General features: G+C 51.9%; 2 protein-coding genes across 2 annotated transcripts in view; one reads left to right on the top strand and one right to left on the bottom strand.

The window, feature by feature from the left end:
• The window catches only part of LOC143692686 (uncharacterized), a 513,344-nt gene that overhangs the window by 345,900 nt on the left and 139,501 nt on the right, over window positions 1-27,943 (bottom strand). Inside the window, exon 6 of the mRNA XM_077172930.1 lies at window positions 3,112-3,560. Coding sequence (XP_077029045.1) covers window positions 3,112-3,560 — 449 coding nt within the window. The remainder of the gene's footprint in view (window positions 1-3,111; window positions 3,561-27,943) is intronic.
• Window positions 20,234-21,166, top strand: LOC143692770 (olfactory receptor 14J1-like). The gene has a single exon (XM_077173011.1). The coding sequence runs from the start codon at window positions 20,234-20,236 to the stop codon at window positions 21,164-21,166; it is 933 nt and encodes a 310-aa protein (XP_077029126.1).

The raw sequence follows: 27,943 nt of genomic DNA, 5'->3' as shown, positions 1-27,943 counted from the left end.
CAGCCCTGCCCTGGCAGGGAAATTCCTTTCTCCTGGTGTCCATTCTGGGCCTCCCCAGATGCCCTTGGTGCTATTATGTCTTCTTCAGCCTCATTCCCACTATGAAGAAAAGCTCCAGCCCCTCTGAAACCACCCTTCATTCCCTCCCAGGCTACTCCTGTTCTGTCCTCAGTCTCCACCCCACTGAGCACAGAGCCTGCAGACTCTCCCTGCTGGTTTTATGATGAGGCCTCCAAACCCCATCTTGGGAGATTTTTGGGTCCTCTCCAAGGTCTGTGAAAATGGAAAAATAGCGATCAAAGTTATTTTCTCCCAAATCTTGAAGTGACAAAACAAGGGTCAATATCTCTAAACTGAATGAGGGCAGATTTACATTTGTTAGAACAGGAAATATTTTTCAATTATGGAAGTGACATGAAACTGCAGCTGTTTTTCCATAGAATTGGACGCCCCATCCCAGGAATTGTCCAAGAGCTGGAGCTTTGTCCGACCTGACACAGTGAAACCCCCTGCCCTCCCCAGTGACAGAATTCCTGTAGTGTGGGTTCTCTGATGTGCTGGGTGCCCTCACAATGCTTCTGGACACAATGTCTGCTGAGGGCAGCCAGGCTGCTGCAGGGGCAGTGCCCTCACAGCCATCACCATGGCAGCCCTGTCCCCTGGGCCTGGCTCTGCCCTTTGCTCTGCCCCTGCCTTGGCTCTGCTGGCATGAAGAGTTTTGTCATTGATATCTTGTCCCCGAGGTGCTGGGGCCAATGGCTTCCCAGTCAGGCTCCTGGGGCAGAAGTGGCTTTTCAGAGGCCAGCCAGGAATGAGCCCTGAGGCAGCAGCTCTGCAGTGGTGGCCACCAGGCCGGGCTGCCAAGGGAGGCTTCTGGCCATGGGCTGCAAGCAGCTGCTGCTGCCAAGGTGCCTTTGGTGCCTCAGGCTCTCCCTGCCACAGCTCCCAGCACGGCACTCTGCCCTTGTGCCCGAGGCCTTCCCTGTGCTGGGGCTGGCCTGGGGCTTTTTCTGCAGCGGGACCCGCCCTGCTGATGGCACAGGAAAGGCAGTTCCTGCTGGAGCAGGAGGCTCTGCCTGCAATGGCCTCCAGCAACTCCAGCAAGGCCCTGATGACTTCAAAATTGATGTCTAGAGCATGATATTCTAATTGGTGTTATAGCTCATGAACTGTGGAGTAAATAACTCTGCTTAGAGATCTTTCTGTACGATCATGATCAGAATCAGTCAGAGCTGTATTTATACTAATTTATCTGGTATTCCATCATTAATAATGCGGGACAAATTGTATTGAAGTTGAATTCCACCTGTCAAATCTTTTACACCTTTGACAAATTCAGGGGCTGGGATTGGATCCAGCCGCTCCCAGTCTCCTCTCTTAGAAGGAATTTTAAGAGTCTAAGGGCCCTGCAGGGGTTTGAGGATCCATGGTGGCTGTTGGGTGTCATTCCTCCATCTCACATCTCAGCATGAGTTTCTCCAATAAAGAAATAAAGCTTTTGCCTGAAGCTCCCACTGTGCCCATGACAGCAACCCCTGTGAGTGTCTGGGCCATCCCAGCTCTTTGGCAGCCTGGGGACTCCTGGGATGTCACCGTGGAGCCCCCGTGAGTGCCTGTGACAGATGGGTGCCTTTGCAGCCCAAGGTGCCCTGGGATGTCACCATGGAATGGCTGTGACTGCCTCTGACCACAGGGCTCTTTACCATCCCAGAAAGCCCTGGGAGGTCTCCATGGAGCCCCTGTCTCTGTGTGTGACATTCCAGCTCTGGAACAGCCTGGAGACTCTTTGGAAAGTACCCATGGAACCCCTGTGAGGGCCTGTGACAAATCTGATCCTTAGCAGGCAACCATCACCAGCCACCCTGTTGCTATGGTCAGTTTCCATGGCAACCATCACCAGGCCCCTGTTGCTATGCTCAGTCCCTTGGCAGCTCCATGGAGACCCCATGCCAGGGGTGGTTGCCATGGACACCAGCTCAGGCCTGCAGCCAGAGCCCGTTGCCATGGCAACCATTGGCAGCCCCATCCCCAGGCTGATGGGATCCCAGAAGCACAGAATTGGCTGAGCTGGGAGGGACCCATCAGGATCCTCCAGTGCAACTGCTGGCCCTGCACAGGACACCCCAACAATGCCAGCCTGGGCCTGGCAGCGCTGGCCAAACGCTGCTGCAGCTCAGAGAGCCCTGGAGCTGGGACCCTGCCCTGGGGAGCCTGGCCAGGGCCCCAGCAGCCTCTGGCCAAAAACCTTTTCCTGACATCCAACCTGAGCCTGCCCCGACTCAGCTGCAGCCGCTCCCTCCACTCCTGTCCCTGGGCACCAGAGGGAAGAGGTTCCCACAGCCCCAGCCAGGGACCCGCTCCCAAGGCTGCTGCCATGGCCACCAGGGCTGGCACCAGCTGGGATGCTCGGTTTCCACGGGCCGGGCTTCAGGAATGGTATTCCCCAATTTCCTGCTCCTGCTAAAACTGCACTGCCCTCGCTGCCCTCCCGCCTCCCATGGAAAGCACAAAAGGCAAAGATCCTGGGCTGGGATAAGAACAATTTATTGGGAACAGCAACGGGATACGGAACAAAAAGGAGCAGAAACAATACTGATAACACAAGTGATAAGAAAAAGGGAAAACTACAACACAACTGACTGTCTCTTCCCGGCTACAATTTTCCCCTGCCTGGAAAGGGCACCCGTCTTGTCAGGAGGGAGAGAGAGAGAGAGTCCCTTTCCTGCCACTGGCAATGACCTGAGGTGGGAGTGAATGTAATGTCACAGCCATAGCCAGACCCGCATGTTCTTCCATCCCACATCAGGTCATTGGCAGGGGCAGGAAAAGGGACTGGTGTCTTCCTACCGTGGATCACAGGGAAAATGGATCCCCAGGGCTCTTCCCAACATGGGACCCCCAATGGGGAAAGAAGCTGGAGTGGTGCATGAAGCTCTTCCTGCAGCTGGGGCACTCGCAGAACTTCCCTTACTGGCGACTCCATTGGTGTCTGATCAAGTGAAAGCTCATGCACGAGCTCTTCCCATGATGTGGAGAACTCATCGGGCCTCTCCCCAATATGGATGCGCTGGTGCCTGATGAGGGTGAATTTTTTCTTGAAGTCCTTCCCACAATCAGAGCAGCGGAAGGGCCTCTCATCCATGTGAATGCGCTCATGCAGGTAGAGATTGGAGCTGGTCTGGAATCTCTTCCCACATGTGGGGCACGCGTAGGGCCTCTCCCCAGTGTGGATGCGCTGGTGCCTGATGAGGAGGGAGTTGCGCTTGAAGCCCTTCCCACAGTCAGGGCAGAGGAAGGGCCTCTCCTCTGAGTGAATTCGCTTGTGCTTGTAGAGATTGGAGCTGGTCCTAAACCTCTTCTGACACTGGGGACACTCGTAGGGCTTCTCTCCAGTGTGCATGCGTTGGTGGATGATGAGGGCAGACCTGCAGCTGAAGCCCTTCCCACACTCCCCACACTTGTAGGGCCATTCCCCGGTGTGGATCATCTGGTGGCGGATCAGGTGGTTACTCTTGCTGAAGCTCTTGCCACACTCCAAGCACTTGTGGGGCTTCTCCCCATCATGAAGCTGCTCCAGGACCATCAGCTCTGAGCTCTGGCTGAAGCTCTGTCCACCTTCCTGGCTCAGGGTGGGTCTTTCCTCCTCAGAGCAAACTGGGCTGAGTTCGGAGCCCATTCTCATGGGGGATTTGTGGGGATTTTCCTCCCCATTGGAATTCTGCACTGTGGAGTCACTCAAAACTGCCACTTCCACAAGGGTCTGCCATGGAGATTTTTCCTCCATGGTCTCCATCCTCAGCTCCTTCCCTGGGGGAGGAAGGACAAGGAGAGGATGGGATTTGTCTCCATGCCACAGGGAAGGGGAAGGAGATCCCCCCAGTGCATCCCCAGCAGGACGGGGTTGGCAGCAGGGTTGTCCTGCAGCCAGGGGCCGTGCTGGGCTGGGAGATGGAGCAGGAGAGAGGGGGAAAGGGGCACTGACATCCTCCTCACCTGCCTGGGTATCCCATGGCTCCCTTCTGTTTCTCGCAGCCTCCTCCTCCATCCAGTCAAGGTTTGGGAATGGGAAATCCTGTTCTGGGAACCAAACAAAGGGTGCACACATTGTCTTTTTTTCTGGTTACAAGGCAAACCTGGGGGAGAGTCTAAGCCAGAATTACAATTTAATAAGAAAATGAAGATCAAGGCAATGATACAGAAACACTGCCTTAAACTGACAGAGTCAGGATATAACCTGACACCCTGCTGGTCAGGGTGGTGGCAGCAGTCCCATTAAATGGTGGCTGCAGTCCTGTTGGAGGGATGAACGTGATTCTGTCCAAGCAGTGATCCTGTAGAAGGGTCAGGTCTTCCTCTGAAGGTCCAGTGGTGGTTCTGGAGCTCTTGTCCTCTGGGAATCCAGTAGGCAAGCTGCTCCTGGTGTTGCAAGGCTCAGCTTATATGCAGGTAGGAATGCTTGGATCCTCCCCCTGGGCGGAGCATCCCACAATGGGAGGATGGAATTTGATCAGTCCTGCAGTGACACTCAATGGCCCATTCCCAGAAGATATCTCCCCTGGAGGGCGTTATCAGGGCTGAGTCATGGAAGAGATCAAGAACACTGCCCCACCTGTTTATAGCAGTTGATGAAGATGGGCATTGAAAACATGCATTTGGTTCCATCTTACATTGCAGCCTGAAACAGTGGGGGAATCCCTGCTCAGGGGGTGAACACCACCTCCCTTACCCAAACTGGCTCAGGTGTAAAACCCCAACCCTGGGAAGGCCACACACACACACAGGGGACAATGTCACATTTGCCCTGCTCCAGGGCAAATGGCATCTCTCTAATATTTTCTTAACCAGATTGCAAAATTATTTTGGCACAGTGAGTTCAGGGCACTGTCCTTTGACCCCAGTTGCCTTTGACAACAGCATGGTTCCTTCCTCTGAGGAGGTTGTGGGTCTCTCTGGAGGAACTCTTGGAAACTTGGATGCAGCTTCGTCTGAGCGACCTATGGGAGAACTGATGAGGAAAATGGCTGTTGTGGGACTGGAGTGTAAAGAAAATATTTTGTTGTCCCTACTTAAAAAGTTTGGTAAAATCACTGGAGGAAATGGAGCAAATGATACCAGCAAGACTGACAAGGTTCATTCACCACATGGTGAGGAACACAAGGCTGCTAAAAGTCCCACAAGAAGCCCAGCTCAAGTAGCTAAATTCCCAAATAACTACTGAATTCCCAGGCTTGGGTTTTTTCCAAATGTGAGAATCATTATTCTCTTCATCCCTGTCACCTTTGTGACAGCTACACAGAGCTTTCCCTTCCTTTTAATAATATCTGTATTGGGCCAAATTTACACTTTTCTTTAATTGTAACCTGCCAGCAGCTGAGCTGGAGCTGTGCAGGAACCAAGGAAACTTGGAATTGCCACAGAATTGCTTCTATTGTCAGCCGGTGCTGCGGCGGCCGTGGGGCAGAGGGGTGGGAAAGGGGGGTCCATGGTTGCAGTGGAGGAAATGCCGGGCCCGGGGGCTGAGCACAGGGCTGAGCACACAGAGATGGTTTTGTTCTTGCTGAGCTCGCACTGAGCCAAGGCCTGTCCTGCCCCTCATTCGGCCACGCTGGGGAGGGGCTGAGGCTGTGGGGGAGCTTGGGAGGGGACACAGCCAGGACAGGAGATCCCAGCTGACCCCAGGGATACCCCAGACCATAGGACATCATGATCAGTGCATGAAGTGTGGGGATCAAGGAGGAAGGGGGCACATTTGCAGTGAGGGTTTTGTCTCCCCAGGTAACACTTAGGCAGGATTGGGCCCTGTTTCGCCAGTGGGCAGGGCCCGCACCAAAGACACAGACACCAACTTAACTTAAGGAGCAGTGCAATTTAGATAATGCAAATTTGCAAAAAATTACAAAAATATTAGGTAGGCAAAGCAAATAATCATTAGTCAATAATTCCAAAAGAGAAGATGTTGAAATGAGTATCACACAACTGTCCATTTCTGGCTGCAGGCTCTGGAGATTCTATCTCTGCCTTCAATCAGGGTTGCATTCCCTAAAGAATCCTGGTACCAAATCCTGCTTTCCAAGGCTGGAACAGTGTCTCAGGTTTAGCTGGGTGTGTATTCAATTACCCTCTGTTAAAGCTGGGGCAATTATCATCTGTTAATTGAGCAGTTTACTTTATCTCTTCTGCAAGGAATCCTCCCTCCAGGGAGATATCTTCTGTTAATGGGCCATTGAGTGTCACTGATAAAAATTCCATCATCCCATTGTGAGAAGCTCTGCCCAGAGGGAGGAGCCAAGCATTCCTACCTGGATATAATCTGAGAATGTGAACAACAGAGTCAGCCTTCTCCCACAAGATTCCCAGAAGAGCAGCTTTCAGCTCCACTGGATCCCAGAAGAAGACCAGGCCGATCGACGCCACAGCTGGACCTTCCGAGGAAAACTCCACCCTTCTACAGGATCACTGCTCCAACAGAACCACACCTGTCCCTGCAGGAGCACTGCAGCCACCATTTAACAGGAGTGCTACCAACACTCTGACCCACAGGGTGTCAGGTCGTATTCTTACTCTGTAAGTAGTTTTTAGTACTACTGCATTTGTATTTTTAATTTTCCTTCTGAAGAACTGTTATTCCTATTCCCAAAGACTTTGCTTGACAGCCTCTTGTTTTGAAACTTATAATTCCAAGTGAAGGGATTAACATTTTCCATTTCAAGGGAGTCTCCTGCCTTCCTTAGCAGACACCTGTCTTTTCAAACTGACACAATGCCCTGGGACAGCCAGGCCGGTGAGGAGGAAGTCAATGCCCCTTTCCCCCTCTCTCCTGCTCCATCTCCCAGCCCAGCACAGCCCCCGGCTCCAGGACAACCCTGCTGCCAACCCCATCCTGCCGGGGATGCACTGGGGGGATCTCCTTCCCCTTCCCTGTGGCATGGAGGCAAATCCCATCCTCTCCTTGTCCTTCCTCCCCCAGGGAAGAAGCTGAGGATGGAGACCAGGGAGGACAAATCCCCACAGCAGAAACTCATGGAAGAGGCCATTTTGAGTGGCTCCATAGTACAGAATTCCAACGTGGAGGAAAAGCCCCAGAGATCCCACAGGAGGAGGGGCTCCAAACCCAGCCCAGGGTGCTCTGAGGAGGAAAGACCCACCCTGAGCCAGGAAGGTGGACAGAGCTTCAGCCAGAGCTCAGAGCTGGTGGCCCATGAGCAGCTTCACAATGGGGAGAAGCCCCACAAGTGCTTGGAGTGTGGGAAGAGCTTCAGGCAGAGCAGCAGCCTGATCAGCCACCAGATGATCCACACTGGGGAATGGCCCTATGAGTGTGGGGAGTGTGGGAAGGGCTTCAGCTGAAGCTCTGCCCTCATCATCCACCAACACATCCACACTGGGGAGAGGCCCTATGAGTGTCCCGAGTGCCAGAAGAGGTTTCACACCAGCTCCCATCTCCTCTGCCACCAGCGAATTCACTCAGAGGAGAGGCCCTTCCACTGCCCTGACTGTGGGAAGGGCTTCAAGCAGAAATCCCACCTCATCCACACAGGGGAGAGGCCCTACGAGTGTCCCATATGTCAGAAGAAGTTTCCCACCAGCTTCCAGCTCCTCCAACTTCAGCGGATTCACACCGATGAGAGGCCCTTCCTCTGCCCAGACTGCGGAAAGGGCTTCAAGCACAACTCCACCCTCATCGCCCACCGGCGCATCCACACTGGGGAGAGGCCCTACGAGTGTCCCCAGTGTGGGAAGAGCTTCACCCAGAGCTCTCACTTGACCAGAAACCAATGGAGCCACCAGTAAGGAAAGGCCTGCAAATGCCCCAGCTGCAGGAAGAGCTTCATGCACCAATCCAGCTTCATCCCCCATGGGAGGACCCGCATTGGGAAGAGTCCTGGGGATCCGTGTTGCCCATGATCCATGCTGGGAAGAAACCTGTCCCTTTTCCTGCCCGTGACATGATGTGGGAATGGAAGAACATGAGGGTCTGGCCATGGCCCTTTCATTACATTCACTCCCACCTCAGGTCATTGCCAGGAGCAGGAAAGGGACTCTCTCTCTCTCTCTCTCTCTCCCTGAGGAAAAGGGTGTCCTTTCCAGACAGGGGAAATTGTGGCCAGGAAGACCCAGTGAGTTGTGTTTTCCCTGTAAACAGTTTTATTTATCCCTTCTGTTACCAGTATTGTTTCTGTTACTGTTTGTTCCTTATCTCGTTGCTGTTCCCAATAAATTGTTCTTATCCCAGCCCGGGATCTTTGCCTTTTGTGCTTTCCATGGGAGGCGGGAGGGCAGCGAGGGCAGTGCAGTTTTAGCAGGAGCAGGAAATTGGGGAATACCATTCCTGAAGCCCGGCCCGTGGAAACCGAGCATCCCAGCTGGTGCCAGCCCTGGTGGCCATGGCAGCAGCCTTGGGAGTGGGTCCCTGGCTGGGGCTGTGGGAACCTCTTCCCTCTGGTGCTCAGGGACAGGAGTGGAGGGAGCAGCTGCAGCTGAGTCGGGGCAGGCTCAGGTTGGATGTCAGGAAAAGGTTTTTGGCCAGAGGCTGCTGGGGCCCTGGCCAGGCTCCCCAGGGAAGGGTCCCAGCTCCAGGGCTCTCTGAGCTGCAGCAGCGTTTGGCCAGCGCTGCCAGGCCCAGGCTGGCATTGTTGGGGTGTCCTGTGCAGGGCCAGCAGTTGGACTGGAGGATCCTGATGGGTCCCTCCCAGCTCAGCCAATTCTGTGCTTCTGGGATCCCATCAGCCTGGGGATGGGGCTGCCAATGGTTGCCATGGCAACGGGCTCTGGCTGCAGGCCTGAGCTGGTGTCCATGGCAACCACCCCGGCATGGGGTCTCCAAGGAGCTGCCAAGGGACTGAGCATAGCAACAGGGGGCTGGTGATGGTTGCCATGGAAACTGACCATAGCAACAGGGTACTGGTGATGGTTGCCATGGAAACTGACCATAGCAACAGGGGGCTGGTGATGGTTGCCTGCTAAGGATCAGATTTGTCACAGGCCCTCACAGGGGTTCCATGGGGACTTTCCAAGAGTCTCCAGGCTGTTCCAGAGCTGGAATGTCACAGGCAGAGACAGGGGCTCCATGGAGACCTCCCAGGGCTTTCTGGGGATGGTAAAGAGCCCTGGGGTCAGAGGCAGTCACAGCCATTCCATGGTGACATCCCAGGGCACCTTGGGCTGCAAAGGCACCCATCTGTCACAGGCACTCACGGGGGCTCCACGGTGACATCCCAGGAGTCCCCAGGCTGCCAAAGAGCTGGGATGGCCCAGACACTCACAGGGGTTCCTGTCATGGGCACAGTGGGAGCTTCAGGCAGCATTTATTAGAGAAGCTCCTGTTGGGTCATGAGGTTCAGAAAGGATCCCCAATGGCCCCCACAGATCCCCAAATTTCACCGTTGAATCAGAGATGACACAGACTCAGATCAGAAGGGTAAGGGCTAAAAGTCACCCATTTTTTTTATTCCTCTTCTTTTATATCTTGGTTTGCTACAGGTGGACCTCACTGGTCATTTCATCAACACATTTCCCATGATTGGCCAATTAAGACAACACTCTTCAGTAAACAACTTTTGGAAAAAAGCCAACTTATAACAAACTTTGTCAGAGCACCAGTTATTGATGTTTGTTTCATGATGGGCTTTTGTGGGGGCTCCCTGGATGGAGGAAACCCTCCTGTAGCAGTTCTGTGCCAGGTAAAAGGACACGCACAGGACTTCTTCAATCTTAAGCTTCTTGTTTATTCTTATTATATCTAAAATTTTGCATTGCTGTCCACACCAGGCTCAGTGCACTGAAAAAGCACCACAAAATTGCTCTGAAATGTACAGTTTCAAGGTCCTTGAAGTTGTCTCATCCATTTAACTCTTAAAACATATGTTATTTCTACTTATCTACCAGTAGCTCATCCCTTAACTGTCCAGATAACCTCTTCACTGTGCTTTCCTTGACAAATCACCCTCTGCCACCAACACTGCAGAAAATGGAGTAGAGGAAGAAGAAGACAGGGACTACACCCCAATTCCTCCATCTTGCTTCCTATCTACACCGTACTAAAAATCCCAAAAACTAAGTTTCTCACCCAAGTGACATACTATACTATCCTCTGATCTATTTCACACTTGGGTAAATTCTAATCTATCTCAAAGTCTTGGCAGTCCTCTCCATTGGCGAAGGTTCAAGGCAGTGTTTCTCTGGGGGTCAGGATTCCTCAGAGCAGACAGAGAAATATTCCCTGTACCCTGGATTCCCACACCTTTAACCTAAAATACTTCAAAGATTTTAAGTTATCAAAAAATGATCCAGGTAAGTAGGATTGGAAGGAGAAGAAATAGAAAACAACAGAAAGACAGAAGATCCATACAAAGACACACACATGGGCACCAACTGCTGGGGTTCCAGCATCATCAACAAAAGGAACCCCAGGAGAAGGCAGGATCCACACCCTGGGCTGGCCTTGTGCTCCGGCTTTTAACCTCCTGGGCCTTCATGGCCCCGCCCCTGGGGTGGGACTGCCCATTGCTCATCCAATCAGAGACAGGATAGATGCATCTGGTAGTGTGTGATTGATTGACAGCTGGGCCAATCAGATCTGGGTTAGCACTGCCCCCTGCTGTGTGATTGGCAGCTCTGCCAGGCCAGGGCTGGGGGCGGGGCTCTGCCTCACCACAAACCAAGGCCTGACCCGGCCCTGGCCCCACACGGGCATTCCGAGCATCCCAAGGTGTCTCGGGACATGGATCTCATCCAGCCTCTGACAGCGACCACGGTGACACTACGGAACCTCATGGAGCCATGGCTCAGTTGTGACAATGGAGACCCAAGGAAACGATTGTGAGACTGTGGAATCCAGGATCATGGAATCAAGGAGACCATTGTGCAAATCATGGGCCCTATGGAAGCAAGGATCAATGATCAAACTGTGGTTTGATTGTGATTGATTTAAAATAGAAACAAGGAGCCATTGTTTCACAGCGGGGCTGCGTGGGGCCAATGGACCCTTGTGACTCTGTTGGGGCTCATGAAACCAAGAAGCCATTGTGACATTGCCAGAGCTCATGGAATCAAGGAGACCATTGTGACAGTGTGGGGACCCATGAAGTCAATGGAACATGGAACAGGTCTGCCTGGTTTGGCCTCCTGGGGGCTGTCTGACAGGTCCCACTGAATTTGGCATGTCAAGGGCCACTTCCCATCTGGCTGTGAAGCAATGGGGCTCCGTGCTTTTATTCCTATGGGAAAGAACTGCCTTTCTTGTCTAGGCACCCATGGCCAAAATTGGGATTCTGCATCTAAAATTCCCTATATCCAAGGGTAATTCCCAGAAAGAATCTGCCCATAGAGTCAAGTCTGGCCAGCCTTGGCCTCTGGTGACTGCCTCTCATCTGCCCCTGCACCACTGGGGCTCACTTGTTTCCTTCCTATGGAGACCATTGTGACACTGCGGGGCATTGTGGAACCAATGGGCCATGGTGACCCTGCAGGCCCTTGTGGAACCTGTGACACTGTAGGAACTTGTGGAACCAAGGGGAGCATTGTGACCCTGCAGGGCACCATGGATCCAAGGGGCCACTGTGACACTGTGGGGCCTCGTGGAACCAAGGACATCATTGTGGCTCTGCTGGGCCACATGGTCCCAAGGGGCCAGTGTGAAGCAGCAGGGCTTTGTGGAACCAAGAGACCATTGCTGCATTTCAGGGCCTCGTGGAGCCAAAGGGCCTTTGTGATCCTGCAGGGCACCATGGATCCATGGAGAGCATTGTGGCATTGCAAGGCCCCATGGAATCATGGAGACCACTGTGACCCTGTGGGGCCTCATGGAAGGAAGGGGCCCTTGTGACACTTTGGGAACTTGAGGAAACAAGGGAATCATTGTTGCACTACTGGGCCCAATGGAACCAAGGGGCCATTGGACACAGCGAGGCTTCATGGAACCCAAAGACCATTATGACACTGTGGGGCCTTGTGGAAACATGGAGACCATTAAGATCCTTAAGGACTTGTGTAACCAAGGGGCCATTATGACACCTGAGGGCATCATGGGAGCAAGGAGCCATTGTGACACTGCAGGGCCCTGTGGAACCAAGGGAACATGAAACAGGTGTGGCTGCCTTGGCCTCCCAGGGGTCACCTGACAGGTCTGGCTGACCTTGGAATGTGGAAGGCCACTCCCATCTGCCCCTGAAACACTGGAGCTCTGGGCTTTCCTTTGTATAGAAAAGAATTGTCCATTTTTTCCAGGTATCCATGGACAAAATTAGGATTCCACCTCCAAATTTCTGTGTATCCAGGGATTGCTGCCAGACAAAATCTGCCAGGACAGACAGGTCTGGCTGGTCTTTTAAACCTGAGTGCCAGAACTCACCTGTTTTCTAAACACTGGAAAGGGATCTGTGCTTTTCTTTGTATGGAAAAAATCATCCTTCTCCAGGCACAAATGTCTAAAATTAGGATTTCACATTCATAATTTTGAATATCCAAGGGTTGTTCCAAGCAAACCTGCCAGGACAGACAGGTCAGGCTTGCCTTGGCCTCTGGTGGTTGCCGTTCATCAGCTCCTGAAACATGGGGGCTCCGTGGTTTCCTTCCTGTGGAGACCAATGTGACACTTGGGAGCCTTGTGAAATGAAGGGGCCATTGTGGCACTGCAGAGCTCCATGGATCCAAGGGACCATTGTGACACTGTGGAGCCTCGTGGAACCAAGGACATCATTGTGGCTCTGTTGGGCCGCATGGTCCCAAGGGTCCAGTGCAAATCAGCAATGTGGGAGTTAGCCCGGCTGTAACTCAGAGTCAGACAGATTTTACCTCAAAAGAACTGGGCATGAGTTTCAAGCCCTGGGAATCATTTGTTTAACTTAGGGTGAGCTTGAGAGTTCCCCCATAAGCCTTTAGTGTTGCTATGCTAAGTTTTCCAAGTTCTCCTCCCCTATTGGTTACTTGTTTCCCCTATAGGGTTATTGTTCCAGAGTGTTCTACCCTCAAGTGTACATGTTGTTGCTTCCCCTTTGTCTCGGGTCTTTGGATCCTGCCCCTCATACTGTTCTCGACTTCTCCATGTTTATTGTTTCTCACCCTGTTATTAAAGTTCCTTTTAAGCAACACCACTGATCCTGCTCCTTTTCATTTCCGCCACCCTCGCCCTGAAGTCAGGGAACCAGAGAGGTTTGGTCAGAGCCACCCTCACTGTGACCTTGGGCGCCCAAACAGGGACCATGACACTCAGGGCTCCCTGTGTCAGTCACGTCAGCTGGGGTTAGCTGATGGATAGGCCAGCGCTCCCTGGGATTTTGGATTGTGCCGGGCCCAGTGGATTCATCGTTGCTTCAAGGGACCTTGCCCAGGATCGGCAGGGACAACGATGGTTTCACCTGCATAGGATTGCAGGTGTGTTTGGGGAAATGCAAGACATTTACTGCCCTTTTTGCCACTGTGTTTTTACAATATGCACCCGCATCCCAAAACTGATTTGGGGTGTTCTGGTGGCTCTTCCCCCTAAGGCAGAGAAAGAGAAAAATGGGCAGCCAGATGTCCTAATTAGAAAGCAGCAGATATGGATGCTTTAAGTTAATTCTCACTGTTTATGACAAAATATTTTCAAAGAACGAATTAAAATCAATCATGAGGTGGATCATGAAAAATTTTCCTGATGCCTCTGCTGATGAAATGCATACCACTGAATTTTGGGACTCCGTGAGAGTTAAATTGTACAACCTTTCGATCTAAATGGACCCCATTGCACCCCACATGCTCCTCATCTTCCACACCACCATTCACCAGCAAGCAGTGTGCTGAAAACTCAATCCATTGGTCACTCCTAACTTGGACTTCTCCTCTAACCTGCCTTTCTCAGACCGTCCATGATGGTCCAAGATGGCAATGGCCACGCTGTCTTGGAGCATCATGCCCTGGAGACTCAAGTCGGAAGGAGCCTGAATGTGGCTCAGGAGCCCAACCATCCTCCCTCCATCTTGGCTCCTCCACTTCCTGCCACCACAACCTTCTCTTCTGCCCTGAATGAACCTCCAGACTCCACCCCCACAACTGCGGGTCATGCCCCCACTGTCAATCATTCCACCTCCAGCCTGGGCCATGCCTCCAGAACTCCACCCTGGAAGTCCGCCATCCTAAATCAAGGCCCTTCCTCCCCAACACCTGACAAAATGGCAGCGCCCTCTGCCTCACCCTCCAGCAACAATATAACCCCATGATCAAAGATACTAAGCCCAACTGTCACACTATTTCTAATCCAAATGTTTCTGCTCCAAGTTATTCTTCCTCCCCAGAAGACAGTTTGGATTCCCCAGAGCCACCTCGCCTCTCAGCCCCAGAAGATCCCTAGGAAAGGATCCGGAAAGAAGCAGTTAAGGAAGGAGACTGGCAAATAGCCTCGAAACTCCTCGTTGCCCCTGTATGTTATGAAAGAAGGGGGCAGAATCCCAGGTATCAGCCATTGGTTTATGGGGAAATCAAGGATCTGTGTAGGGCAGCTAAAGACCATAGAAAGGACTTACCTTGTTTTAATGGCCTAATGAGGGCCATGTTTACAGCACATCTTAACCCCCTATGATTTAAAATATATTTTGACCATGTTGTTGTCACCTACAGAATACACCCTGTGGGAAGAGGGATGGAAGTGTTTACTAAATCAATTAATAGCAGACTATGCTAATAATGAGGCAAGGGTGGAACTGACAATCAACCATCTAGTTGGAGAAGGACCACACAGCCTGCCAGATGATCAAGCAGCAGGTATCCCCAGAAGAGCATTGGATGATATAAAAAAAAAATGGTTTTGAAAGCTTTAATCCAGGTACCGGATGGTACCACCCCCAGTTTGGACTATATAAACATAAGAAAAGAACCTGGAGAGCCCTACATGAAATTTATTGATCACCTTAAACAGGCACTAGAGAAACAAATCCGGAATGAAAAGACTCAAAATTAATTACTAAAATCGTTGGGGGTAGCCAATGCCAACCCGGAATGTAAGAAAGTGCTGTGTGCCCTTCCACTAGAGCTGGAACCCACACTCCTGCAGATGATTGAGGCCTGAAATTGCCTCAGAACAACAGAACAGAGAGCAGCTGTACAAGCCCAGGCCTTTGGACAAGGAGTTGCAGAAGCCCTAGGGGACATGCAATTCCCCTTTAAGGGGCCCCAGCAACATCTACAGGCCCCAAAAATATGTTTCCAGTGTGGTCAACAAGGACATTTTAAAGAAGATTGTCCCCAAGGAGGAGGGTCCTATCCGGTCCCTAATGGATAATCAACATCAAATTAGGTGGAATTTCTCAAAAGGGAACTACACCAAGCAGCCAAAAACTGCCATCGGAGTGCAAGGTGGTCTCAGGCTATGGCACAAATGTTCAAGCCAACGATGCCTACAATCGCTGAATTGTACACCCATTACAGATAATGTAGCCCTAAACTCCAGCACCTCATCTCCCATTTGCCAACCACTTTACCACCAGGGGCAAAATTGAAGTTGGTGAGTCTGGAATCTGTTGTTTTAACTGATTATTTTGCCCATGAAATATCAACAGGACAGCTGGGGCCCGAGGATCAGCCCTGTGAACTATTAATTTTAGTAAACTACCAATCAAGCACTGAAGGATTTCTTGTATTGCCATCCATACTATCAATGTCCTCACAATGAGAAATTACAGTGCTGACCCTGTCTCCCAACCCACCTTGTTTTATACCCCAAGGACTAACAATTGCCCAGGCAGGATGCTGATGACACTTCACTAGGGATGTGATAAATCAGGATTGACCAAAAATCACCAGCACTCTGGAACTTAACAGTGAAAAGATTGTTTTGACAGGGCTTGTGGACATGGGAGCAGATGTGACAGGTATCTCACAATCCAAGTGGGCTCCTAACTGGGCGTTCACAGCTACTGCAGGAATATTGTCCAAGATCGGAGGTTACCGTGACAGTCTCCAAAGTGCAGAACTTATTAACTTCAAAGGACCTGAAGGCCAAATTGCCACAATGAGACCATTTGTGATAAAGGACCTTGGTGTATCCTGGATAAGAACATCAAGCCCTACCTGTAGCCACTGAGTGTGGATTCTCCAAAGGAACCCCCAAGTCCACCCCAAGACAAAACCCACCAGACAGTGACTCTAGCACCTGGACTAGACAATTCTCTTGAAGATGACACATAGGAAGCTTCTACTCACATTCCTCAGCCTGTTTGCAACCATGCTCCTGACGAGTGGATGGGTAGCCCTCAAAAACACAAAGCACAGTGTATGGATAACTCTAGCAAAAGCCATGAAACAAGACACCCTGTGCCTGTCTGTCGCTAGCCCTGACGACCCCTTCTCCACTTGCCTACTGGGGTTGCCTACAGATGTCTGGCCAATACCTGAGGGTGCCATCTGCAGTATGCCAGGGGACAATCCTGACGGCAAATAGAAGTGCAACCCTGTCGGTGCTTGGGACTACTGGACCCAGAAGCTCCTGCATGCACCACTCGAACTCAGGGGGTAGAAATTCTCAGCTCTGTAAAAATGGACTTTTGTGTAAGGTTTTATTACTGTCTGAGATGGGGGGAGGGTGAAAGACACAAAATTACAAGAAAAAAGAAACTATCAGGAGAGACATCTCCCCATACCATCCCACTTACAAAAACCAGACCTGATGGTGTAATTACACCTCTCCCATAATTTCTTGGTCCAGTAGCTACCCAATCAACTTGCTGCAGGGTGTGTTTCTTATTTGCAAGGATAGAGCATGGCCTGTGAAGGTGTCCCTTCACACATCAAAGGCAGACCTTGTAGCTTGGGGACGCTTACCTTTCTGGCACCCAAAACAAAAATGATTACTGGCCAGAGAAACAGAGCAAAAAGATCTACACACTATTTTGAATCTGATTGCAAAAATAATGTCATCTATTGGAGTCAAAACAAAAGAATGGCAGCCTCCATGTTACTACCTTGGGTGGCTGCAGCTAAAGCTTTAGGGCAATCAGACCATCCTGGGTGCCTGTTGAGTAAGCAAACCAATGCTGCCTCCCTCACATTGAGTGGCTGCTCTCAGACACAGAGACCATCAGACACGCCACCTTGCAGAACAGCAATAGAGTTTTTACTCTGGGCACACGGGCATGGCTGTGTAGACTCTGAGGGCATGTGCTGCATGAACCTCTCCAGCCACAGCGAGTCAATCCACAAGAGCATTCAGGTACTGAAGGAAGGGTTCAAGAAGCTTCAAGTGGAAAACAAAGACTGGTTCAATAAACTCTTCTAATCCAAGGGACTAAAGGGTTTGATGATGTCTACCTAAAACAGGACTATTAAATCTCTAAGTGGTTGTTGTTGGACTGTTAATTGTCCCATGTTTGTTTGGATGCTTTTAGAAAGTCTTACAAAATTCTTTCAGTTCCATCTTTGTTGTAAAACAGAAAGGGGGAAGATACCCAACACAGGCTCCTCAGGGACTCCTTGGAGGAGAGAATTGGAGGCCAGGATGGCACAAGAACCTCTCAGAGACTCAGTGTGGGAAGGAAAATCGTTAAAAGTACCTAAAAGTATTCTTAAATCCATAAAGTACCTTAAAAACCTTGAGTATCTCAAGGCATTAATGAGCCCCACTGAGTGTGAGTACAAAGCTCTCAAGGGACTCATTAATGCAGATAATTGGGGCCATGATTGCACAAACCTCTCACAGAGTCTGTATCAAAAGGGAAACACCAAGTACCTTGAAATAACTGAAGTACCCTGAAGTATTAATGAGCCCCACTGAGTGTTGTTACTGACAAAGCCTCTCCAGGGACTAATTACAGCAGATAATTGGAGGCCATGATTGCACAAACCTCTCAGAGACTGCAAGGCAAAAGCCAAAGCCAAAGTCCTTTGAAAATCCTGCAGTCCCTGCAGGGAGCATGAAGGAGCCCCCAGGGCCATTGCTGAGCAAGGCTCCCCAGGGACTCCTTGCAGCAGATCCTTGAGGCCACTGGGATGTGGGCTAGGGGGGGATGCTGAGGGCAGCACAAGGGGCTGACAGTGCCCAGCCTGGCTGGGGCTGTGCCAGGAGGCCCCAGGGCCTCAGGACAAGGTGTCTCCTCCCAGCCCTTGCTGGCACAGACCCTGCTGTGCCCCAGGGCACCAAGACTTGGCTTCTCTTTGTCCCCACCTGTCATCACTGCCTGCAGTTCTCTGCTCTGCCTGGGGCCTGGGGACACTTGCTCAGTCGTGTCCCTCTCTGGGACCCATTAAAAGTCCAAGAAAGTTTGGAGTTGGATTCTGCCTTGGAGTTCTGCAGAGGTTTCTTCAGCTCCCTCTCAGGGACTGATGTCCAGGGCCTGAGCACAAAGCCCCAGAGGCTGATTAAAGTTCTTGTGCTGTGTCTGTGCTGCTGAGCTGGGCTGGGCTCCTGGCCCAGAGGCAGCTCCTGGCCACCAAGAAGAGCTTCAAAAGCACATTTCTCTTGATGAACAGCTCTTGTGCCAGCCCAGCAGGGCTGGGGCACTGCCTGCAGCCAGCCCGGGCACAGCCCAGAGGCACAGAGAGCTTCAATCAGTCAGGGCTGGGAAGGGGCTGAGAAGTGCCTGGGGCACAATCACTGCCAGCCCTTGGCACAGGAACCTCTGGCTGCAGGACAGTGCAGCTGCAGCTCCTGGAGCCATCTCCTCAAGCCGGAACATGCCAATGCCTGCAGAGCCTGTGAGTACAACTCTGGGTATTTCCGGTGCAGGGGAGGTGAAATGCTCATGGAGCCCTGACATGCTGAGGGGTTCTGATCAGTCATAGAATATTTCCAAGACAAGGACTTTGATAAAATATAAGAAATTTCTTAAGACTTTTTATTCAGTTTCCTACTATTGAAGAATGGTAGGGAGGTGGTGATAAATATTAAAGGATGATTATAAATTTTGACAATTGCCTGTAATATCTGACCTGGTAAATTTTGCTTATGAATTATTAATTATGAAATTTTAAAAGTTCCCAAGACACCCAAACTGTTATTTTTAGTGATCAATAGGTTCACAGGAGATCCCTAATGTGCTTTCAGCCACTCTGCCCATGGACAGCAGCAGCATCACCTTTGCTGGAGCCATCAGGCTCAGTCTGAGCTGTCCTTTCTCCAAGCTGCAAACAGAACCTGCCCCCAGCCAGTGCCCTGCAAACAGGCAGGGTTCTGTAGGGCCAAGGAGAGTGCACAGAGATTTGGGGTCTGTGAGTGCTGGCAGGGAGAGATCAGGCACAGGGAAACACCTGCAGGAGGAAAATCTCCAGGAGGCAGAGAGAAGATCAGGCAATGAGAGAAAACAAAGCCCAGCAATGCTGTGGCAGGGAGAGTTTAGAGATGCCCACAGGAGCCCCTGCAGTGCAGCCCCTCCCTCTGAACAAGCCCCCTCCCTCCTGTGCCCCAGCCAAGCCTCTGCCCTCAGGGCTGGGGCTCCAAGGCGTGCAGCCCCTCCTGTGCAGGCAGAGCTGCAGCAGAGCCGTGGGGCAGCTCTGCAGCCCCGGGCCCAGTTCCCTCTGCAGAGCACAGGGCTGGGAGCAGCTGCCCGGCCCTGGGGGCTCTGGCAGGGGGCACAGCTGGCTCAGGGTGACGCTGTCCCCAGTGCCCGGCTCTGGGCAATGTTGTCAGTGCAGCCAGGGAAGGAGCTGCATCTCCCTCAATCCAATGCCATCAGAAGGACACTTGGAAGTCTCCCTGAGATTTCAGTCCAAGCTGGGAGCTTCAGTCCAGGGTGCAAACCTGTCCTAGAGCATCTCTGAGTTATAAGATGGATGGGGAAAGGCAGAGGTGTTGTGACACTGAAAATGTTGCTGGGTTGGTGAAATGAGCAACATGAGTCCTTGGCAACAAAAGTGGAGCTGGGCTGAGCTGGATCCATCTGCTCTAAGCAGTACCTGTTGATCTTTACAGAAAACTTGGGAGTGTGAACATCCTCCATTTGTGAAAAGTGAAAGCCCAGAAAAACTCCAGAGAGACTCAAGTGAGGGACCATCTCCCCACAGTCTTCACTTACCATCTTTCCTCAGTGAACTCACTCTGTTCTACCAGAGGGCAGTAGAAATGCTGAGGGTTTCTGATATCCTAGAATACCAGGAGAGACATGGGGACAGCTTAAAAAGAAAACTCTAGAACTCTAAAAAAAAGAACCATGTCCATGTGTGTTACAGAAGAGGGTCTATGGGAAATGGCTTTGATTTTGGTTACAGGTATCTCCCCTAACTCTTCACTGTCCTTTCTCAATGAACAGGTCCCCATGCCAAGGCACAGCAAATGTCGAACAGCAGCTGCATCAGGCACTTCCTGCTGCTGGCATTGGCAGACACGCGGCAGCTGCAGCTCCTGCACTTCTGCCTCTTGCTGGGCATCTCCCTGGCTGCCCTCCTGGGCAACGGCCTCATCATCAGCGCCGTAGCCTGCGGCCACCACCTGCACACGCCCATGTTCTTCTTCCTGCTCAACCTGGCCCTCAGCGACCTGGGCTCCATCTGCACCACTGTCCCCAAAGCCATGCACAATTCCCTCTGGGACACCAGCAACATCTCCTACACTGCATGTGCTGCTCAGCTCTTTTTCTTTGTGTTCTTCATCTCAGCAGAGTATTTCCTCCTGACCATCATGTGCTACGACCGCTACGTGTCCATCTGCAAACCCCTGCACTACGGGACCCTCCTGGGCAGCAGAGCTTGTGCCCACATGGCAGCAGCTGCCTGGGCTAGTGGCTTTCTCACTGCTCTTATGCACACGGCCAATACATTTTCCCTGCCCCTGTGCCATGGCAATGCCCTGCGCCAGTTCTTCTGTGAAATTCCACAAATCCTCAAGCTCTCCTGCTCCAAATCCTATCTCAGAGAATTTGGGGTCATTGTTTTTAGTGCCTGTTTATCATTTGGCTGTTTTGTGTTCATTGTTTTCTCCTATGTGCAGATCTTCAGGGCTGTGCTGAGGATCCCCTCTGAGCAGGGACGGCACAAAGCCTTTTCCACCTGCCTCCCTCACCTGGCTGTGGTCTCCCTGTTCCTCAGCAGTGCCATATTTGCTCACCTGAAGCCCCCCTCCATGTCCTCCCCATCCCTGGATCTGGCCGTGTCAGTTCTGTACTCGGTGGTGCCTCCAGCCCTGAACCCCCTCATCTACAGCCTGAGGAACCAGGAGCTCAAGGCTGCAGTGTGGAGACTGATGACTGGATGGTTTCAGAAACATTAAACTGTTGGCCAATTTCTACAAATCACTTGTAATAAAAGTTATCTTTGATACTTCTTGTTGATTTAATTTTGGAGGTATTTTTTCCTTTGTTTTCGTATTTTCATATTGTCAACAAAGAAATGTCAATCTTTGTGCCCTTTCTCATTCTGTTTCTCTCCACCTTCCCTGTGGCCACAGACTGTGTCTGTGAGGGGCTGCACTCTTGGTGGCTTTAAAGGAACTAAAGGATGACCCAGCAGAGTTTTCTGCAGAGATGCCCTTGTGTTGCCTTCTCTGGAGCTGCAGCAGCAATGTCTGTGTGCAGAGCTGGGGCAGATCAGTGCTGGCCCAGCAGCTGTGCCCAGCAGCAGCAGCAGCAGCAGCACTTGGTGTTGCCAGTGCTGCTGCCGTGGCCCTGCCCCGCTGCCCTGGTGGCCCTGGTGTTGCTGCAGGGCCTGAGTGCTCTCGGGGCCGGGCACAGCCCTGGGGGTGGCAGTGCCGGGGCTGCAGCAGGGACAGGCCATGGGCACTGCTGGGGCAGCGCTGACGCCTCAGGCCAGGCCCTGGGGGCTCCAGGCTCCTTGCCCAGGCTCTCTCAAGAACACGGCCAGGCCAATGCTCAGCAGCACAGAAACCCCCGTCAGCAGCCCCAGGCTGGCCGTGGGCAGGCTGGGGGCAAACAGCATGGCTGGGGCTCTGCAAGGGCCCTGGGGCAGACGGGAAGGAGCAGCAGAGCAGGGGCTGATCCATGCCCAGTGTGCTGCACAGCCCAGGGCAGCGTCCCAGAGCGTCCTCATGCAGCTGCCAACAACATCCCCCCTCTGCAGCCCTGGCCTCTCCCCCAGCTCACACAGGTGCCCCATCCTTGCAGGCACAGACACGGCAGCACTGCCTCAGCAGCCCCTGTTTGCATTGCACACAGCAGGGCCAGCACCCCCATGCTGTTGCTGTGGGGACATGAACCTGAGGGAGCACAAATGCCATCAGCCCCTGGGGCCAGCAAGGCCTGCGGGACACCAGGGAAACCACTCAGCTTTGTCCTGGCCTCTGCACTCAGCCAGAAAGTTTGTTCCCATCAGCTGGGAGTTTCCTGTGCCACTGCAGACGCTGTTGCTCAGAGCCAGGGCTGCCTGGCAGCCACCCCCAAACTGCCCTCAGCATTTCCTCTGCCTTTCCTTTGCCTTCTTTACTCTTCCCTGGTGCAAATTTCTTCCTCTTGCCCAGCCCTGTTCCCTCCCCTGCCAACAGCCCATCTCTGTCCTCATCCTGCTGGCCGCACCATTACTGAGCCAGGCCAGGAGCCATTGGCCTTCTTGGCCACCTGGGCACACTGCTGCCTCATGTCCAGCCTGGTGTCCTTCAGTCCCTGCAGGTCCCTTTCTACCTGGCTGCTCTCCAGCCACTCTGTCCCCAGCCTGTAGTGCTGCAAGGGGTTGTTGTGGCCAAAGTGCAGGGCCCGGCACCGGGACTTGTTAAACCTTACCTTGTTGGATTTGGGGCCTGGATCCAGCCTGTCCAGGGCCCTGTGCAGAGCCCTCCTACCCTCCAGCAGATCCACTCTCCCAGCCAACTTGGGTTCACCATGGTTCCATGAGGCCCCTGAGTGTTCCAATGTTCTCCATGATTCCATGAGGTTTCCGAGTGTCACAATGTCCCTTTGGTTACATGGGACCCCTTGGTGTCACAAAGTCCCTTGGATCCTTGGGCCCTGCAGTGTCACAATGGCCCTTCATCCCCCCAGGCCTTGCAGTGTCACAATGGATCCTTGGTTCCATGAGGTCTGGCAGTGCAGCAATGCTCTCCTTAGTTCCACAGTGTCACAATGGCCCCTTGGCTCTGTGCTGCCATGTTGTACACAGTGTCACCATGGTCCTTTTAGTGCCACCAGGCCTTGCAGTGTCACAATGGCCCCTTGCTTCCCCAGGGCCCTGCAGGGTCACAATCATCAGAGAACCAACCAGGCTGGAAAAGACCTTGGAGAGCTTCAAGTCCAACCTGGGACCCAACACCACCTTGTCACCCAGACCATGGCACTGAGTGCCACATCCAGTCTTTCCTTAAACACTTCCAGGGACGGTGACTCACCCACCTGCCTGGGCAGCCCATTCCAATGCCCAATCACCCATTGTGTGGAGAATATTTCCTAATGTCCAGCCTAAATGTCCCCTGGTGCAGCTGAAGGCTGTGTCCTCTTGTCCTGTCCCTGTTCCCTGGGAGAAGAGCCTGACCCCCACCTGGCTGCACCCTCCTGTCAGGGAGTTGTAGAGAGTGATGAGGTCTCCCCTGAGCCTCCTCTTCTCCAGGATAAACAATCCCAGCTCCCTCAGCTGCTACTCACAGGACTTGTGCTTCAGACCCCTGACCAGCCATGTTGCCCTTCTCTGGACACACTCCAGCCCCTCCGTCTCGTTCCTAAATTGGGGGGCCCAAAACTGGAAACAGCACTTGAGGTGCTGCAGAACCAATGCCAAGCACAGAGGAAGAATCACAGCCCTGCCCCTGCTGGCCACACCACTCCTGATCCATTGGAATTCCAGGGGCTGGATGAGCGAAATGGTGGGGAGGGAGTGGGGACAAAGTCTGATTGATTATCAGCCTGGAGGGGTCTTGATTATCATATCTGTTCACACTGGATTAAAAAGTGCTGGGGGTCAATATCAATTGGACATTGATTATACCAAACCATAAACAGGAAAAGAAAACATGACAAAACACTTCTTTCTGCATTGTTTTCAATACAGTGTATTCACTTAGAATACACTTCTGAAATCTGTCTAATTATTCACAGAATAAATAAATACGTAGAATATTCCCTGTGGCTTTTGTTGTTCTGGAGTTTTTGCACAAATGTTTATGAGCTTTCCTCACTGAATTCCTGAACTGAAGAATTCAAGAAAGAAGAGGCATCTGGTGTAGTAAAACTCATCAACAACCTCCAAGTGGCTGAGGATCCATGCCCATGAGAGCAGCAATGAACAGAAATGGGCACAGCTTTGTGGCTGCCCCAGCTTTGGCATGGGCCCTGGGCCTGGAGCAGGAGCAGCTCTTGAGGACCCCAAGGCCGGGGCTCTTGTGCTGCCCTGGGCAGATGGGATGGCAGCAGGGGCTGCAGAGCTCTCAGCACCTCAGGCCGAGGGGAGCAGGGCAGCCAGGGAGCCTCCTTTGGCCTTGGCCAAGCACCTTCCCCCATGGCTGGGGCTGAGTCCTGTGGCAGCTGCAGCTGCTGCTGTGGCCTTGGCAGGGGCTGAGGCCGTGGGGCCAGTGCCCAGAGCAGCCTGGGCTGAGCAGAGCTGTGGGGCCAGAGCCGGCTGGGCTGGGCTGGGCTCAGAGAGGCCCTTGGTGCTGCCCAGAGCTCAGGGCAGCTGGCAGAGCTTGCAGGGAGCTGGGCTGGGCTCCGAGAGCCTGGCCCAGAAACCATCAGTGTCCATCTCAGCCTGGCTGAGTGTGCAGGGGCAGGACTCAGGCCAGGCCTTGTGGGGCAGGGCCAGCGCCTGTGCAAGGCATTGCAAACAGGCAAGTGGCCCAGAGAGGAGGCTGCTCTGTGCCCTTGGTGGCATGGACAGAGCAGGGAGGGGGCCCAGGACATTTGTCAGCGCCAGCCTCTGTGCCCATGCGTTGGCAGCCCTGGCTGCTGAGCCCAGCTTTGGCCTGGGCTGAGTTTGGCTGTGGCCCAGCTCCATCCTCCTGCAGGGCTCAGGGCCTGTTCCCAGCCATGGCCAGCCCTGGCTGCCTCTCTGCTGGCCCAGAGGCCGGCAGAGCCCGGGGCAGGGCTGTCTGTGCAGCCTCACAGGTGCCACGGGCTCTGCAGGAGCTGGCAGAGGCTGCCCAGCAGGGAGGCCATGGGGCACAGAGCCCCAAGGCTGCTGTGGGCACCACGGCACCGGGGCCGTTCCCAGCCGCAATGCTCCTGGCCTGGGCTTGGCCTGCACAGGGGCTGGGCCACCAAGGCTGGGCCAGCACAGGGCCACAAAGGGGCCACGCAGCCGCTGCCGGGGCTGACAGCAAGGCCAGGCACACACAAGCAATTGCTGAGCATGGCCTGCGCTGGCCAGGCCTGACTGTGCCAAAGGCAGAGCTCAGCTGCCCTTGGGGGCTGCAGCAACACTCCAGAGCCCAAAGAGCCTCCATGGCTGGGCTGGAGACCAAGGCTGCAGCAGGGAAATGCAGGGCTGCTGCGGGATGGGGAGGCCATTGAATTCCAGCACACATCTCAGCTCTCTGATGATCCTGGCACCATGCTGGGCCCTGTTTCAGACTGGAGCAGAGCAGATGTTGATGGGACAGGAGCCCTGCGGGGCTGTCAGGGACCTGCAGCTTGCAAGGTGCTCTGCTCTCCCTCAGGTGCTCTCAGAGAGATCCAATCCCAGCTCAGTCCCTCAGGGCACAAGTGGCACTGCCTGTTCATGGGCACACAGCTGATGTCTGCCTGGAAAGGGGCACAGGTGTTAATGCCTTTTTTTTTTCATAATATACAAACAAATCTTTTTTATCTGTGTCAATTGAGCATTCTTAAGAAATGGCAAAGTTTTCCAACCAGGAACAGGAATTTTCTGGATCTACTGGATTCTTTGACTGATGGCAGAAGAAGAAATACTGATTTTCCCCTCTTCCTTTGCCACCAACATTCAGTCTAATATTTCATGACCCCCTTCCTTTAGGGGTTTCCGTCCCTCCTGGTTAAATGGCCATGTCTTAGGACATCTCTTCATTTAGAGCAGCTGGACCTATGTCTTTCGTATTGCTCCAAGACTGCCTCCTGTAGATGTTGTCTGGTCATGCCAATGCATCTCCCTTGATGGCCATCATGCTTTGAGCTTCAGGGAATTGCCCAATCTTTCAGAAGTTTAAATATTTCCTTAGTTGTAGTTTTTTCATTTATATCACCTCTTCTTATATCTTTGTCTAAAATCCTTAGTGTATGGAAATCCCTTGTGGATGGCAGACATGTCAGATGCTGCTGCAATGTCAGAAGGAGCTGGGAGAAGTGTTTTGATGTTTATTACATTTTATCATTTCACATTTTTTATGCTGGCCATGAAGAGAAACCTTTCTGTGCCTCTGAGTCTCACCAGTTCCTGACCCCCAAAGGACACAAACCTGATCAGTTTTGGTTCCCATGCCAGTGGCTGCACTTGGACCTCCCTCCATAGCCAGAGCAGAACTCCCTTGTCCCAGAAAGTGCCTGGCAAAGGAGGAATGAATGAAACCGGACAGGCTGTGGGAATCAGGGGCAGGGCAGAGCCACGGAGAAGAATGACTTTTGGCATTGGATGGGGCTGTGCCTTCCCTTGGCTTTGTTGGCTGACAAGAAATGCTCTGTGTCTCGGGCAGCTCCTTCTGCAAGGAAAGCAGGTGGGAGTTGGAGCCAAGGAGCTGAAAGCTGCAGGTGCAGCCTGGGCTGGAGGCAGCTCAGATTTGCACAAGGCTGCTCTGAGTGCCAGGGCTTGGATGGGGGAAATGGTGGGGCGGGGGTAGGGACAGAGTCTGATTGATTGTCAGCCATGAAGGGTCTTGATTTTCATATCCATTCAAACTGCATGAGGAGGTACTTGGATTCAATGTAAATTGGAGATTGCACATATCAATGAATTAAGAGGAAAAAAACAATAAATTGCAGGATCTAAAAATATTTACTTGCTGTCTTTTTATATATAATGCATTCACTTTTAATAGGCTTTTGAAATCTGTTGAATTAACCACACAAGATTTGGAAACTGAAATCAAGTTATTCCCAGAGGCTTGGCTTGTTCAGCTGTTCTGAATGTTCATGAGCCCTGGGACACTGAATTCCTGCACTGAAGAGCTGAAGGCTGAACAAGCCTCTGGAGCAGTGAAATTCAGCAGCAGCCTCCAAGTTGCTGAGGATGTCAGCAGCCCCCAGTGAGGCCATCCCTGCCCAGAGACCGTGGGGGAATGGGCAGACAAGGAGAGCGTCCCTGGGGCTGGGGCAGCACAACTCAGAGGCACCAGCGGCTCCAGCTGGGCAATGGAGTGTGGAATGGGGCTGGGAAAGCCCTGCCTGGGCTGGGCCAAGCAGGACACACAAGCCCTGACTCGATCCCTAAAACAATTATCTCAAGGAGACATTTAAAAGGAATTACAATTGTTTGTGTCCTCTGAGTTAGGTGCACTGGAGAAATACCAGTACAAGAGATTCTAGGAGCTCAAAACAACCAAACAGCCTTCCCTGGGAAGTTCGGAAAATTGGAGAAACTTTGGCAAAAGGTTTATTATGACATTGTAGTGGTTTTGGTTTGTTAATTTAAGATTTTTCTATTCTTGACATTTCTTAATTAATGGATTGATGAGTATGGGGGGTTTTAGTGTCAGTTAATTATTTATCTATTTCTTTTATTGTGAGATTGTATTATGAGAATAGTAAAGTAGGCCTAAGATTTTTAAAGCGTATATAGAAAATTTTATTTAAAATAAATTTATAAAGAAAAAAGGTAGTAAGAATTAAAATGAATTCTCTCGAACACTTTTTTTCTTTACAACTTTTTCTTTTTACTGACAATGTTAAGTAAGTAAATTTAAAATTTCTAGTTGGTTTACTATTTCTAGAATAGTCTTTTTTTTAGTTTTCTTCGGGAGAGAAGTTTTTCTTGTTAAGGTTATGGAGATTATTTTACAAGAAAAAAAATATTTTTTTATGGTTCTTAATTCTTTCATGGATAACAGTTGTCAGGGGAACTTTGTTCTTGGGAAGTTGTTTTTATTGCTACAAGATTTTTTACAGCTTGTAGATGGGTCATGTCAACTTATGGGGTCCTGTTTTAAAGATGTGTTCTTTAAGGG

This window comes from Agelaius phoeniceus, assembly GCF_051311805.1.
Source record: "Agelaius phoeniceus isolate bAgePho1 chromosome W unlocalized genomic scaffold, bAgePho1.hap1 SUPER_W_unloc_2, whole genome shotgun sequence".
In the NCBI taxonomy this organism is placed as follows: domain Eukaryota; kingdom Metazoa; phylum Chordata; class Aves; order Passeriformes; family Icteridae; genus Agelaius; species Agelaius phoeniceus.
Note: the sequence above shows the minus strand (reverse complement) of the source record. Positions and strands in the feature narration are given on the sequence as shown.